This window comes from Meleagris gallopavo, chromosome 6 (assembly GCF_000146605.3).
Source record: "Meleagris gallopavo isolate NT-WF06-2002-E0010 breed Aviagen turkey brand Nicholas breeding stock chromosome 6, Turkey_5.1, whole genome shotgun sequence".
NCBI lineage: Eukaryota > Metazoa > Chordata > Aves > Galliformes > Phasianidae > Meleagris > Meleagris gallopavo.
The window spans coordinates 11,750,977-11,765,970 of record NC_015016.2 but is presented as its reverse complement, the minus strand read 5'-3'; the positions used below and the strand labels follow the sequence as shown (position 1 = coordinate 11,765,970).

General features: G+C 41.2%; 1 protein-coding gene across 1 annotated transcript; it reads left to right on the top strand.

The window, feature by feature from the left end:
* The first annotated feature begins 822 nt into the window (after nt 1–822).
* Nucleotides 823–14,843, top strand: GAD2 (glutamate decarboxylase 2). Its single transcript, XM_010712449.1, has 8 exons — nt 823–920; nt 1,647–1,763; nt 2,544–2,608; nt 6,483–6,561; nt 8,268–8,417; nt 10,152–10,259; nt 11,390–11,479; nt 12,164–14,843. The coding sequence occupies exons 1-8, from the start codon at nt 873–875 to the stop codon at nt 12,335–12,337; spliced, it is 831 nt and encodes a 276-aa protein (XP_010710751.1). The 5' UTR covers nt 823–872; the 3' UTR covers nt 12,338–14,843.
* Nucleotides 14,844–14,994: the final 151 nt, after the last annotated feature.

The window sequence follows — 14,994 nt, the reverse complement described above, 5'->3', positions numbered from 1 at the left end:
TATATATATATATATATAAAAATGTATATGGACAACACTTAGACCCATTGATGAATTTATTCCTATAATGTGGGGAGCTGTCATATTTGTGTTACCATTATGTATACTCCCTCTTAGCTAGTCTTGCTTGTGGCTAAAGCAAAGAAATGCAACCTCAGTGTTCAATATCAGCTCTGTTTTACCTTGCATCTAATTCTTTTACGAGATTTTATAAATTGGCCTTCAAGCCTTTTACCACTGATTCTGAATCTCAGGCAAATGGTTCATTTTAAATGTGTTGCAAATACGGCATGCAGCCAATGCAGAGTGCTTGGCAGTGCATCTGAGTCTGGACTGGTTACTTTGTCTCACATCTTGCTTCAAGCAAACATGAACATGTAATGCACCAGTAACTCTGAGCAGTCACCCTGAAATGAGCCCGTCCCTGGGACCAGATCACGGAGAGTGCTGCTTACACTGGAGCTGTCGCAGTGCTGGGGCCATGCAGCTCAGCCAGCATTTTTTTTGCCTGCTAAGAGGGAGTTGGCAGCCCAGGAGCATCCTGGGAACCTGGGCTGAGCCCCTTGCTTGGAACCAGGAGCAGTTCCCAGGGCTGCAACCTCCAACAGGACTGGGGAGCTCCGGGGAGCTGCCTCAGTCTTTAATGGGAAGTGACTATGAGCGTCTCTATTGCCATCACCGTGTTGATGCAGATCAGTTGAAAAAGTAAGCAGACTGAAAATGTAGGCTAATGGACAGAGTCTATTGCCTCATAAGCTGTGGGCAAAAATGTTGCTTTGTTCCTTTGTGGGTTTACCATTAAGTGAAGAAGTAACAGCAAAAGATGATTTCAAGACCAAATTTATAATATCCCTCTTTTTCCCAGAGGGAAAATGATTCCATCAGACCTCGAAAGAAGAATTCTTGAGGCTAAACAAAAAGTAAGTTACTACTAAGTTTACTTGCATTTCTGCTTCCCCCAACAAAACAAAAAAGTGAAAAAACACCATACGGATACAGCTAGTTGGTTTGGCAATAAAGCTCCACCCAGATCTCCTGACACTGCATTTCCTTTTGCAAAATGAAGTTCAGACACTTCTGATTGTTTAAGCCTCAGTTTGACAAATATATATTGGCACCCTCTACCTTTACTACTCTGAGTATTGTTTATGAAGTCAACAGAAAATGACTTGAAAACAAAACACTGATGCAAGTTTCGGCATACTCAAGGCCTCACAGTGCAAAATCCAGGTGACTGTGTGCTCCTCAGTGACGCACAGCATTTAGCAACAGGAGTCCAAGAGATGGTCCTTGGGCACCGAGGTGCCTTGCAGATAAGATTTGCTTTACATGACGTTATATAGAGCAGACCCTTTTGTTTTGGGTAGGTGATAGGGAGCAGAACTGTTCCTTTGAGCCCTTGCCTGTCTCCTGCGTCTTAAATAAACGGAGGAGACTGGTTTGGAAGTTTGCTGCCACCTTAAGGTAGAAACTGTAATATCTCTAGTATCTAAATTAACAAAAAACCCTGTGATGCAGCAGCTGTGTCCTCTAGGAGCCACTTGTGGGCTCATTGTGCAGGCAGCCATCAGAGCAATGCTAGCTCCCAGGAGGAGTTAGGGCTGCTGTTGTGTGACTTTGCCAAATGCTTCTGTGCTTTCTTGTAGGGATTTGTTCCTTTTCTAGTGAGTGCCACAGCTGGAACAACAGTGTATGGGGCATTTGACCCACTCATAGCTATTGCAGACATCTGCAAGAAATACAAAATCTGGATGCATGTGGACGTAAGTATCATCTTGAGGGGGTGGGTGAGGGAGGCAGATTCCAAGGCACGTAAGCATGAATGTTTTTTTTTTTTTACAAAACCATCATATTTGGTTTCTGTAATTAAGTCTGTTATCCAAGTGCTGACTTCCCAGTCCTCTGACAGGCTCAGGCCAAGAGGACATAGCAGGAGCTGTGACTGTGCAGTACTCATAGTAAATGGCATGCTTAAGATGGATGACCTATTTCGAGTGTTTTGGGCCTTCAGTTTTATCTTTAAATATCACTAGTCCAAGAAATCCATAAGAACCATAATGTGCATTGGCTCCGTTTCTGCAGCAGCTGCAAAATAAATACATAAGAAGTCTACATTTTTTTTCTGGAGTAAACATCCCAAATTGCCCAGCAGATTAATCCAGATGCTAAAGAGATTTATCAGATTGGCTGCTTTGCTCAGCTTTATCTGGGTTCTTGCTAATAAATCTTTCTGAAGGATCATCTTTCAGCCCTGGAATGGATCTTATGTCATTTTTGCAAAATCTTTTTTTCCAAGAAAGCTTGGTAGTTGAATTTCCATAGGGCTGACTATCATGCTTTTGATTACTTTGTCAGCCCAATTCATTCCAATTTAAGGATTCATGTTTGCTTTCAACTACTGCGCAGCCACACAAAATATCTACCTGTCCTAGATCTCTGTAAGCAAAAGCAAATGGGGGAAGGCAGGCAGATCTGCTCACAGGTGTCATTCTGGAGAAATGCAGAGGTGTCCTGTCATTAAGATAATGTATCTTGCCTTCTAGGGAGCATGGGGTGGCGGGCTGCTGATGTCAAGGAAGCACAAATGGAAGCTAAATGGTGTTGAAAGGTATGATTTATTAGCACTAATTAAACACATTTGTTAAATGCATTTTAGCACACTTGTGATTACCATAGCAGTATCTATAAACACAAATAAAAATCAGGCTCTGTTATCTCCAGGATACAGAGGGAAGGAATTATGCAGACTGCCCTTCCAGTTGAAGCGGCACTGCTCTGTGCCTTTGTTCAGTGTTACAGTGTGGTAGCACTGTGCTTTGTAGTGCAAGCAGCAGACATTTCTTGTTTGCATTTTTATTCCTTCCAACATACATTCTTGAGTCCAGAGTGGTTTCTACAGCATCCTCTAATTCCCTGTCCAAAATGAAGTAGCAATTGTATTTCTCTGTCATGAATGTTGGAGGGTTTGCCTGCTGAGGTCTCAGTATAAAAGGTGGATGGGTGCACCTGCAGCTGGGACAGTGTTAGGGTAGTCACCAGCCACTGCTCCATCACTTCTGGAAGGAATGCCACCTCCCAGCTGTGCTAATTATGTCTGGATATACGCATTGGCAGTCTTGAGCCCATCAACATTACATGTACACAGCTGAACATAAATGATAGCAGCGTAGCTTGGCATCTGAAAAGGCTGCACTTAAACTCACAGAAACTTGCCCAGAAACTTTCAGTTGTGCTATGGATCTCCTTGCCATGGAATGTTAAGATTTACGTGACTTCAGGGGAAGACAAACAAAAACCATTCAGGACTTCAGGGAGCCACAGAGTGACATGAGGCTTGAGGAGTATTTCGAGGAAGTTCTCATATGCTTGCCCTGTTTTATATTCTCCCAAGCATCTATTTAGGCCACTTACTAGAGACAGTATGCTGGGCACTTGGAGTCCTGCTCACATTTGTATATTTTCCAAAGCTGATTAAATTATACCCCCTCCTGCCTCTTTTTTATCTCTAAATCAAATTGTTGATTAAAATTACAGATGATTTCTTCAACCTATTCCTATTATCATGTATCTATCTCACATGCAAAATTTGGAAAGCAGGCAATGGTTCTATGAATTTGATATACTTTAGTTAAGACTGCCTCCAGTACTCCAGATTTATATATTGTCCTTTAAAAGGATGTACATCCAAATACCCAGTGCACTAGAAAAATCTGAATGGTTGTCTGCGAGGATAGAGTTCGGGAAAAAGGTGTTTTCCACACAAATTGCTGTCAGAATTCTTTGGGAATTAGAAGTTCGGATTGAACCCACACTGGAGAATTTTCCAAACAAGATGCTTTAGGTCCAGAATTTCTCCAGTGCTTGGTAAGCACCAACTCCATGTGCCAAGTCAGGAACTAATGAAGCTTGTCATTTCCAGTCCTGTTCTCCTGCACTTCAGATTGTCCAGATTTCAAATGTGGGACTTGTTCTAGTCCCACTAGATTCTTCTAGTTCACTAGATTTCTTCTAGTGGAGACTTAACAGATCCAATTTCTATGAACAATTCCATTTCGTGGTGTGTTATAGATCTGAATAGAACTGGAGCTGTTACTTGTGTTTCATGGGAGAGGAAGGAACAAGAAGGAACAAAATGTCCCTGTTCATTGCAGGGGAGTTGGACTAGATAACCTTTGAAGGTCCATTTCAACTCAGACAATTTTTTGATTGTAAAAAGGGACCATTGAATGAAGGACTCTTGCTCCAAGTATTCCCATCCTTCTGGTAACAGGCAGTCCTGAAAAAAAACATATTGAACACAGAGGAGCTGCAAAGCCATTCTTACCATCCCCTGTAGGCTCTGCATGGCACATTTTGAAGAGCACCTGAAGGCAGCATGTGACTGGAGCAGATAGGTCTGACCACCATCAGGATATGCAGCCTGGTGCCCCACTCCCAGGGCCTGGACAGCAGTGAGAGCTACGTGAGAAAATCATGCCTGCAGCTGGATCAATGCTCTGCTCAGTCTGGGCATCCTTCCCAGAGTGGCGGCTGGCCAGTGAGAGCACCCTGGTCTGGTTTTAATGATGGCTGAGGCCCAAATTCTGCCAGCCTTGAATCTCTCATGTCATCCATTTGGAATCTCCAGAGGAAGAGTTTTCTGCTTTTTTTTCTCTCTATGGTCCATAGTAAAAAAATCACAAAGGTGCTTGGATTGCATTTATTTTGGGGAGTGTGAGATGCTTTAGAAAAACATCTGTGGATCCACGCAGTTTTCCTTTGTTGTTTCTTGCAGTCAGCAGTTTCTTCAAGCATATACTGATGGCTCAAGTCCAGAAAAACTGTTGAAAAACAAATGAAAATTATTTTGGATAATTATTATATTTTTCTGGATGCAGTTGGGATAAATCTGGGGAAATAAATGACCCTAGGGTAAATTGAATGTTTTAGGCAGATAATTAACATCTGGCTGTTGTCAGTAAATAATCCTTCTAAGAAAATCTATACCACTACTGTTACCTACAGATCTCTTGAAGGAGTTTTGCCTGATTCAGCATAGACACAGATAAAAATGAAAAAGTACCATATCAAAGGAAATTCATGGACCTGAGTGCATGTTCAGAATCATTAGCTCTGATGTTGTAATCAGATGGCTGACTCTGAGCTGATTAAAAGCTGCCAAGTATTCATGAAGCCAAGCCAAGTGGCCAGATGTTGCCTCTGGAAGACTATTACGTACAGTTTTTGCATCAAGCACTTATGAAGTCCCATTTAAACAGCTAAGGAGAAGGCACAGTGTCCCTGTGCATTTTGAAGTTGCTTGCTTTGAAGGAGGGAGAGCAATTTGGTAGGAAATGATAAGGACAAGCATAAACCTATAACACGGTCCCAAAATCTATGAAGGAAAATACTGCCACATTCTCACATGCTTACTTCTGTTTACACAAACGTTACCTACAAGTGCATCCTGAGTCCTTTAAGTGCTTACATGGCCAGTTGACTCATTTATAGCAGTTTACACCATCAAAACTCAAATTACTGCACTACACAAAATCACATGCTCTGTGCATCCTTGTCAGCTTGCCAAATAAGATGCAAATGTATACATCTATCAGCCAGTCATCATATGTAATAATAGTAATTAGCAAATAGACAGTCAAGCATAACAGAAAATTAAAACAATAAAGGTTGTTACTGGACAGTCTGCCTTGCAGCACTTGTCGCAGTCCCAAATGTCTCTTCTCTGGTCTGTACTGTGACAGCATTCTGTTTCTTCACAAGACCTGGGCTGACTGCTGTTTGTGCAGAGCATATGTCCTGAGGGGAGTTGGGCTTGGACTCCTCTGTAGAAGACTGAATTATTTCTGTGTTTATTGCTGTGGTAATTTTGTACTTGATTCTCCAGTGTGCATTATCCAAACTGAAATGAAAGGAGCTGTGAAAATTACCAACACAACAATGATAAAAGTTACTTCTAGGTTTTCCAAGCTAGTTGGAGACTTAGAGGTACCCAGAAATATGTAAAGGAATTTTCAAAAATACCAAAAATACCTGTGTGAATCAGTTACTAGAATCTTACTGATACTGAAATCTGTGGGAGGGAATCTGCTATTTTGCCAGCTCCCTGTCTGCGTATTTGCTCTGAAGGCCTTATGCCTTTAGAAAGTTCATCAGTCAAGTGAGTGTTCTTGAGAAGTTTACCCTGTGTTTACAAAGGATAGATGACTCTCTGGAAGGATTAATACTAATTAAGTGTAGTGGATAGAGCAGTTATCCTGTGATAAGTTGCCAAAATGGCCATCCAAAAACAATCCAGAGCTAGGTCTCTGAGGAAGGCATTGCTTTCTTACTCTCAGCCGAGATTACTCTAGCTTTGCTTCCTCAAACAAAAGAAGAAGGTGAGCTTTGCTCCTTGTTCGTTATTATTCTGACCATTACTAAATGTCTCCATCGTTTCACTGCAATGGAACAGTGTCTGAGCTTCATGTGGTTTTCTGTCACAGGGCCAACTCGGTGACCTGGAACCCTCACAAGATGATGGGAGTCCCACTGCAGTGTTCAGCCCTGCTAGTGAGGGAAGAGGTACGTCCCAAAATCCTTGCTGCTCTGGTCCTGTCTGACATTTTGCTTCTGACAGTCCTGGATGTTTTCTTCATACGTGTGTCATAGCTAATAATTGCTAATGCAGTGAGAGTTATAAAAGAAAGTGAGAAACAGCTCTCTACTCAAAGGCTGAGGGCTGTGAGTGTAAAAGGGAATTAAAGCAGCCGTCTACCAGAAAAGACAGATCTAATTAATGGCAATATCTTTACAGTGTTGTGGCTTTGCATTCAGAATGCCTGTAGTGAAGTTGCAGGTGCATAGCTGTGTAACCCTGCTGGTTTCTGTGTGGTGTAAAACAGCTGTAAGCAAAATCCCATCCTCTTAGGGTGAATGCTGTGGTATGAATGCAGTATGATATTTCATCCATAAGTGGGGCTTCATTACACTTCCTAGACTTTTATGATAGATATTTCAATCCTGCTCTGATCCATATATCCACCTTTGGGCGCATGGAAAATAAAAAGGGAGGACTAAGTTCACTTGGAAGAAGGAATACTAGAACTTGAATTACCCTTCAAGCCTATAATTTTCATATAACCATCAGTTACTGGACAGCTGCTATACAACCACTACTTAGTAGATCAGCTATCAAAAAGCTGGTTGCTGTTTTGCTAACAGCTGTACAACAGATTGTACACAAAGTGGTTGTGCTTAAGAAGAGAGAAGCTGGCTTTCATTTGCCCTCTGGGTCAGTCCTCTGAGACAAATCCCACCTGGTTGAAGTCAGTACCATCCTTGACCTCTGGTGAGAACAGATGGCTCAGATTAGAGAAACCTGATTTCTCCCCATCTCCCCCCACATTTTACTATCTCAGTTTTGAGTTATATGTAAAGCTTAGACTTAATGATAAACAGCAAAGTTTTGAGTCTTACTGGGCTGGAAATTGCACTTTTAGCAACCGCCACAAGGTTTGTCTTAAACTTGATGAGGACTGCGTAAGAACCAGAACATGACTTTCTGCATTTCACTTAAGAAGCTAAAAAGAAACCTAATGCTTTTCTTGGTCACGCTCTACACCTTGTTGGCTGCTGGCCCTCCCACAGAGCTGGCTCTCTAAACAGTGTCTACCAGCCCAGAAACAGCTCTGGCTGGCTCTTTAAAGCCCATATGCTGTTTTTCAAAGCTTTCCTTGCCATTTAAGCATCCAATCTGAGCACTGCAGATTTCTGGGATAAGAACAATGCCTCTAAAAAAATGAAAAAAACAATGACAAGCAGAATTTTAGAGACCAAAGCAATTATTAGAAAAGTGGTGTGAAAATCTTTACATCAGTCAAGAAACTGGCTTGATCTGAGGCATTTGATCTAGGCATTTCCTTCAAATGCCTTGCAAGGAAAGGAGGTAAAGGAACCACGACAAGAGTGAGATCCAAAAATGAGCTTATGCATAATGATGCTAAGAATTATAGTGTCCAGAGTTCATTTAAAAAAACCCTTGGCTCTCTCTGGGAGCGGCTTACACATTGCTGGGCCATGTCCTGGGCACTGAATGAGACGAGAAAGATGTAGGCCACTGACAAACCAAGTTTGGTATCTCTTTTTTCTTTCAGTCTTTCTCTTGCCCTTGGACACATAATATGATGAATTTGGGTGCTTGTGTTTTCTGCTGTGCAGCCCCTTACCCAACACAACCCTCTAAACAGTAGAGTGCCAGAATGACGTTTATGTATCTCGGTTTCTATAAGGGACTGATGCAGAGCTGCAATCAGATGCATGCGTCCTACCTCTTTCAACAAGACAAACACTACGACCTGTCTTATGACACTGGTGACAAGGCTTTGCAATGTGGGCGGCACGTTGATGTCTTCAAGCTTTGGCTGATGTGGAGGGCAAAGGTAGGACTTCCTGCAATATTCTTGTTTGCAGTAAAATAATGTGCACCAGATACTAGTTTCTCTTCTGCAGTCATCATGCTAGAAAATACCTGACCTGAATTTTCCATATATAACATGAAAGAAAGAATATTATTGTTTTCTCTTTTTCATACTTTTAACAATTTAGCTTCAAAGAAGAGCTCGTGATTTTGAAACTTGAACTCCATGGCTTTGCATAGCATTTGCTTTGTGTAACTGTAGGAGTCTAACAGCATAAATCATACATCTAAGAATGTTGTTATGTCCATTTTTGGAAAAAAAGATGTTTTATTTTAAAGACATTCAGAAATTAAGCATGGCAAATTGAGACTGGAATATGTAGTTTTGTACTACAAATGAGATATGTAGTCACCTTTTGGAGGCGTTGGGGAAAATTCATCAAAATCTGTTCTCTATGTAATCACTAGATCTCATGATTAATTCATCTGTACTTGTACAGTGTTGCTAAATAAGTTCTTCCCTGTATTTACTCAATCTTAGTGTGTGAAGTTGCCCCAAGATTTTTCAGAGGAGACGACATCACTGTTTTCACTTCCAGAAAGCCTTGAAAGATCCTCATGTGCTTCATTAAAACTCTCCAAACAATTCAGAGACAGACATGCAGTATGGCTGGATGTGTGGGGTTCTGGAGAGGAGGATGCAGGCTGCTGTGGCTGCAGTAGCTTCTGTATTAACTTGCTGCAGGCAGCTGTAGACAAATCTCTCTTTAACTCTAGGCCTTTCTCCTGGGGCTGTGCTAGCTCTACTTGGTTTTCAAAATCTCTGTCCCCAGAGAGATAATGACGTGGGCTTTTAAGTCAGTTCTGCACTGCCAGAATAGGTTGAGGAAGGATACCTCTCCAATACTCAGAGACATTTTTTCTTTTAAACCCCATATTTTCAATATACCTTGTACTTTCTCTCCTCTCACACCCCACTTGTAATACTAATATTGCAAAATAGGATGTGTATTTCCTAAGTGGTTTATCTATTCCAGCTGTTGGTTCCCCTTCCTCCTTCTTCAAGCTGGATCCTTCATTTGTGGCATCTCAGCTGGTGACTGCAGGAGCAATCGTGATGTCACAGGGAGATGATTAGGACTTCTGCCTGAGAAGAAAAAGCAGGATTTGTGGGGGTCTTACAGACTTGGCTTCTGACTCGATGAGATGTCAGTTAGAATAAAAGGAGTTAAAACATCAGGGAAGTGGGGCATTATTTGAACAAAATGTGCATTTCCACAGACATCAGGCTTGTCCCAGGAAGCACATTTTTGTGTTTAATTAAAAATATATATGTTATTGGAAAAAAGCCATCTCATCACCTTTCGAAGATTAAAGTCTTCTGAAAATGGCCTGAAACACCCCATGTGTGGAACTCAGTATCTTCCTGTGGAGACACAATTTTGTGCCAGCCCAGGCAACTCTGCAAAATCCACCACTGAGAGCACCTTCATCATTGATGTTACCAGTGTTTTGCTGAGAACTGAGCTAGTCTCAAGGGTTTACTTGCAGAGTTAGCAATAGGGGAGCCAGTAGCAAGACCTGCATAAGCTGCACACAGGAGAGCATCCTTCACTTGACAGAACTGCTTCCTTAATCTGTCCACGCTGACATCAGAGAGGTGACCCATGGTGAGCACTCTAGTGAGTGCTGCATGGGCCTTTCGCTGTGTCTGGTCACAGAACAGTCACTCTTTTTTTTCCCCTTTTCTCTAAAGGGAACCACAGGATTTGAAGCACAAATTGATAAGTGCTTGGAACTTGCAGAATACCTATACAACAAAATAAAGAACAGAGAAGGGTATCAAATGGTGTTTGATGGAAAGGTATGTACTATAACTGCTTTTTTCCCAGTTACCAACCTGAGCTTACTGTAGATATCGGGACGCTACCAGCAGGTCAAACCTACAGCACGTAATAGCACTCAGTGCCCTTGTATCAAAACCTGTTGTTGTGCTGATAACCTTCTTCCTTAGAGGATCCAGGGATGAGGCATAACTTACCAGTTTGTACAGTGTCACCCCACTGAACCTAAACAGTGACATCTCAGGATAAAGGAGAACACGCACAGTCAGAACCAGCTTTCAAACAGTAGAAAGCAGCTGTCGTTTTGTAATTCCAGGGTCTGTTAGGAATGCGGGTTGCAGCGCAATGCAGGGCTGGTGCTGCTTGGGCTCATGTGGCAGCAGTGACATCATGTTCCTCCAAACATGTTGCTATGCAGTTTATTTCCCACACCTTGCACATCATCACTGAATTTGGTCCACTGAGTCTGATGATTGGTAGAGATACTGACAGCAGTCAGAATTGCTGTAGCTCACATGTTCAGCATAGAGAAACACAGCAAGGAAAGCAACTGCTAGGAGACTGCAAAAATACACAAAATGTCAGCTGATTCTGCTTTTCACTTAGTACTCCCACATTAACTTAAACTAGCTAAAATGCTGTTATGCATGCATATGAATACAGAAGCTAGTGGAATCAAACAGAGCAGTAATAAATTTTATTATATATACAAAAATGTTAGACTATTTCATGTACCACCTGTGACTGCTGTTTACAGGACTGGATTCTGTATTATGCTGTCATGTAATAACAGTAAATGACACAGTCCTCACCTCTAAATTATCTGTGATAGTCTCTTGCCTTATCCATGTGTTCCCTTCAGCCTCCTGGGGGGACAGCACCTACAAAATCTAGATGCTTCTCAGGAGGGGGTAAATATATTTGCATAGCTGGGTGATGTATTTCTGCAACTGACATCCTAGAAATAAATTGCCTAAAATTATTCTTTCTGCATTAATAACAGTTATGACTCTCAGTGGACCACAGTAATGAAAACCATTCATTGCTGTCACAATATGATGCATGAGAGGGGGAGAAGGAGTGAGTTTAATTGCAATTGAGATATTGTGAGCATTTCTTACAGTGTAAACCACTGTTATTCTGTGCTTAGCCTCAGCACACAAACGTCTGCTTCTGGTACATACCTCCCAGCTTGCGCAGCGTGGAAGACAGCGAAGAAAGGATGAGCCGCCTCATGAAGGTAAGCAGCATCCCTAGGGAGTCATGCACTGAGCAGCAAAGACCTTACAGGCAGGCAGGCCCAGAAATGATCTTCAGGGATGGGGTCTGGTCAGCTGGCTGTATTCTGGCAGATGACACTTCCATGGTCACCTTGCTGCAGGTTAGTCTGGCACCACTTCACTCTGGCCTCCAAGTTCAGTATTCTTGAGCTGGCCTCTTCTCTGGAGTTCTTACTGGAACCCTGTGTATATTCACTGAGGTTAATGTAAACAGCAATGAGTGAGCCCCACAGATGCTGCAATATGTATGCACTTTGCCATACGAAAAGAAGATGGAAAACAATTGCAACTTGATTTGAGCACCACAAGAACCAGTTACCGTGTGCTAATTGCCTGTGAGCAAAACTGAGAAAGTAGGGGGGAGATTCCCCAGTGATTTAAAGAGCAGGACAAAGAAACTGGGTAAACCCAGTATATTTCAAATGAGCCATTTATTCCTTAGCCATTTAATTCCTTAATGGAGGTTAACTGCTTTATCAATACTGGACTGATTTTCACCTTAACAGCTTCTTACATCTCTTCATCCTTACAAAAACAAACAAACAAACAAACAAACACAAAAAGCCTCTGCTTTTTAGTTATAATAATAGTAATAGTAATCATCATCATCATCATCCCCTGCTTCTTGTTGAACACCACTGCAGGTGGCACCTGTGATAAAAGCAAGGATGATGGAATATGGGACGACCATGGTGAGCTATCAGCCTCTGGGAGACAAAGTGAACTTCTTCCGGATGGTCATCTCAAACCCAGCAGCAACTCATCAGGACATTGATTTCCTGATTGATGAAATAGAGCGCCTGGGACAAGATTTATAATAACCGGGTGTGAAAGGCTGTTCCTGGACCTCTAAGTAGACAATTAAGTTGTCACAAACTGTGCGAATGTATTTGTAGTTTGTTCCAAAGTAAATCTATTTCTATATTGTGGCGTTGGAGTAGAGTACAGTTTAAAATCAAAAAATCATGGCTCCTTCAAAGTCCTTTCCTGAGTTTTAGAATACCTCGTTAATAATTAGTTTCACAAAAAGCTGCATTGAAACAAATGAGGAAGAACAGAAGATGTTTAAAATTTTATCCCAAATTTTAACATGGGGACTACTTTAAATTAAAAGCAGTCAGACCAAATGATGCCAAATTTGCCCAAAATGGTGACAAAATCAACTTAAGAGAATAAGGAGAGGGTAATGAGAAACAGAGTATATAAGCCGTTTGTTTAAAAGTGGAAGTATTTTGCCTTTTTCGTAGTATTAGAACAGAGTTTCTAATTTACCTATAGCAGTATTTCAAATGTATTTAAATAGGTATAGTTTTACAAAAGGAAATATATATATATATATATATAAAAACCCTATTTTGTAAAATATATATTTTTGTTTTATATGGGTTATAAAACTGCAAGGACAGAAGCTGAAAATTAACCAGAATTCTTTTTCTTTTGATGGAGGTGCCTCAAGTATTTATTACTGCTTATTTTAAATCATAAGCCCACATACATTCTGAAGAGGTACCCATACCTCATTTCTCCATGTCACATGGATTGTAGGTCTCCAGGGTTGATTACTGAAAAACCTCAAGAGTACTGCAGCTCTTAAAACCACTTAATAAGATCAATTACAGTACCACAATAGGATGCTATTATTCCTAATTATGTTTCCCACTTGGCCTAACTAAGCAGACGCACAATCAATCTACAGTGCTAACCAAGACTGAAATAAGGTTGTATTTGGATGGTTTCTTTGTCCTGGGGTAAAAAAAAAAGCCTATCCAAAAAGTCACATGTCTGAATAGTGCTTACCTCATAACCATTTCTGCTCTGAGCAGTACAAAACTGTACAGAATATGAATTGCCTGGAATGCTTCCGAAAGAAAGCTTCGTTAAGAGGGGAGAGGCTTCTTACGGATGTACAGGTCTGCAGGACAAGGCCTAAACTAAAGATGACCGTAATCCAGATGGCAGTGTTGGAGGTTGTTTGAGGTTGTTTGAGGTTAAGTAACAAACTGCGTTGTCAAAGGTTCTCCCAGTACTGGACTATGTCCTTTGCTACAACTTTTGAAATGGCAGCAAATGAATGAGCTTAGGCCACATCTGCCTAGAACAGCCCATGCAAACCCTCACCAGCCTTAGAAGCCATGGGCATGACTCCTGCAGAACTCATTGCTGCCCCATTCCTCACTATTAGCAGTGACTCTGAGAAGGCAGCTGATGTTTATCCTCTTTTCCCCTTCAACAGCTGGAAGTGTCGGTAGGAATTACGGGGCTCAGGTCTGTCTATTTATAACCCTACAAAAGTTTTGGTTTTAACTTTGCCTACATGGCCAACTTGTGTTTGTAAAGCAATATTGTTTTGCTGGCTCTAACATACTTGAAAAGAAAATAAAAAGTGCAATGTGAGATGTGCTTTTAATTTAATCTAAAATAAATTAAGTATTAATTCAACGTAATATCATGAGGACGTGAAGTAAGAGGAAATAGTGTCTGTAATTGTGTTGCCTTTATTATATTGATAGTACTGTTTTGTCACCTCAGATTGAGGCTGTGCACTTTAGATTTAAACTGTACAATGTTGCAAATCAACATGTGTTGCTGTATAAGCTTGTACAATATATTATTGATATGTCATTATTTGTGTGGTTGTGGTATTGACTCTTGATATTGTAAGAACTGCATTTGCGCCAGTCCCTCTGCTATACCTTTGCTTGGTAAGAACCTCTCCTCGTGGGCTTGTAGGCAGCCCTCAACTCACCTGGGTGTGTCGCCATCGCTACCTATGCTGCATTCTGTGGCAATTTGTTCCGTAGAGGAGGTGCCAATTGTGGCAGGAAGGACTTCAATGTAACCTTCTCTATATGTGTCACATCCACCAGTCTAACCACTGACATACTGAGTAGAGCAGCAAATTACAGACTTTCTTGCTGTGAAAAAGGCAAGCAAAGAGCATAGACATAAAAAGTATGGGGACAGTGGTGAAGGTGATCAGTAGCCTGGTTACATCTTGCATGTGCAATTCTGTTTTAAAGTACTAAGTGCATACGATGTATTTATTAGCTGTGTGTGCCAATCCAAGATTCACATTTGGTGTTCCAGGAGAACCAGCATTTTTTTCCACATTACAATGTTTATTGCAGCCAGGAAAGAGTGGCACAGCAACCTGTTCTTGTGTTTGACCAAAGTATCTTATCTGTGTTGTTGATCTAAATCCAAATAAAAGTGTAAAATGTGGCAGTGGGTCTTCTCATTAGCAGCACCAATGGGCATTGTGCAAAAACCAGATTTATCATGTGTGCCATTTCGGAGCAAGGCCCCAATAAAGAGAATGTTTAATTGTACCCCTTTCTGTGTCTCTGGATTCTTTTTTCACAGCAAATGCATTCTGTTAATTACTGTAACATAAAAACAGTTTCATCACCAGACCCTTTTTGAGGCTATTCTCAGAATCAGCATAAAAGTGTAAATCTGCCATCTGCTACTCCTT

What these genes read in the sequence shown, in the direction of transcription:
- GAD2 (XM_010712449.1), top strand. Translation starts at nt 873, where the DNA reads ATGATTCCATCAGACCTCGAAAGAAGAATTCTTGAGGCTAAACAAAAA. An exon ending in AAGCTAAATGGTGTTGAAAG is followed by an intron (nt 2,609 to 6,482) that starts GTATGATTTATT and finishes TTTCTGTCACAG; the next exon opens with GGCCAACTCGGTGACCTGGA. An exon ending in GGCTGATGTGGAGGGCAAAG is followed by an intron (nt 8,418 to 10,151) that starts GTAGGACTTCCT and finishes TTTTCTCTAAAG; the next exon opens with GGAACCACAGGATTTGAAGC.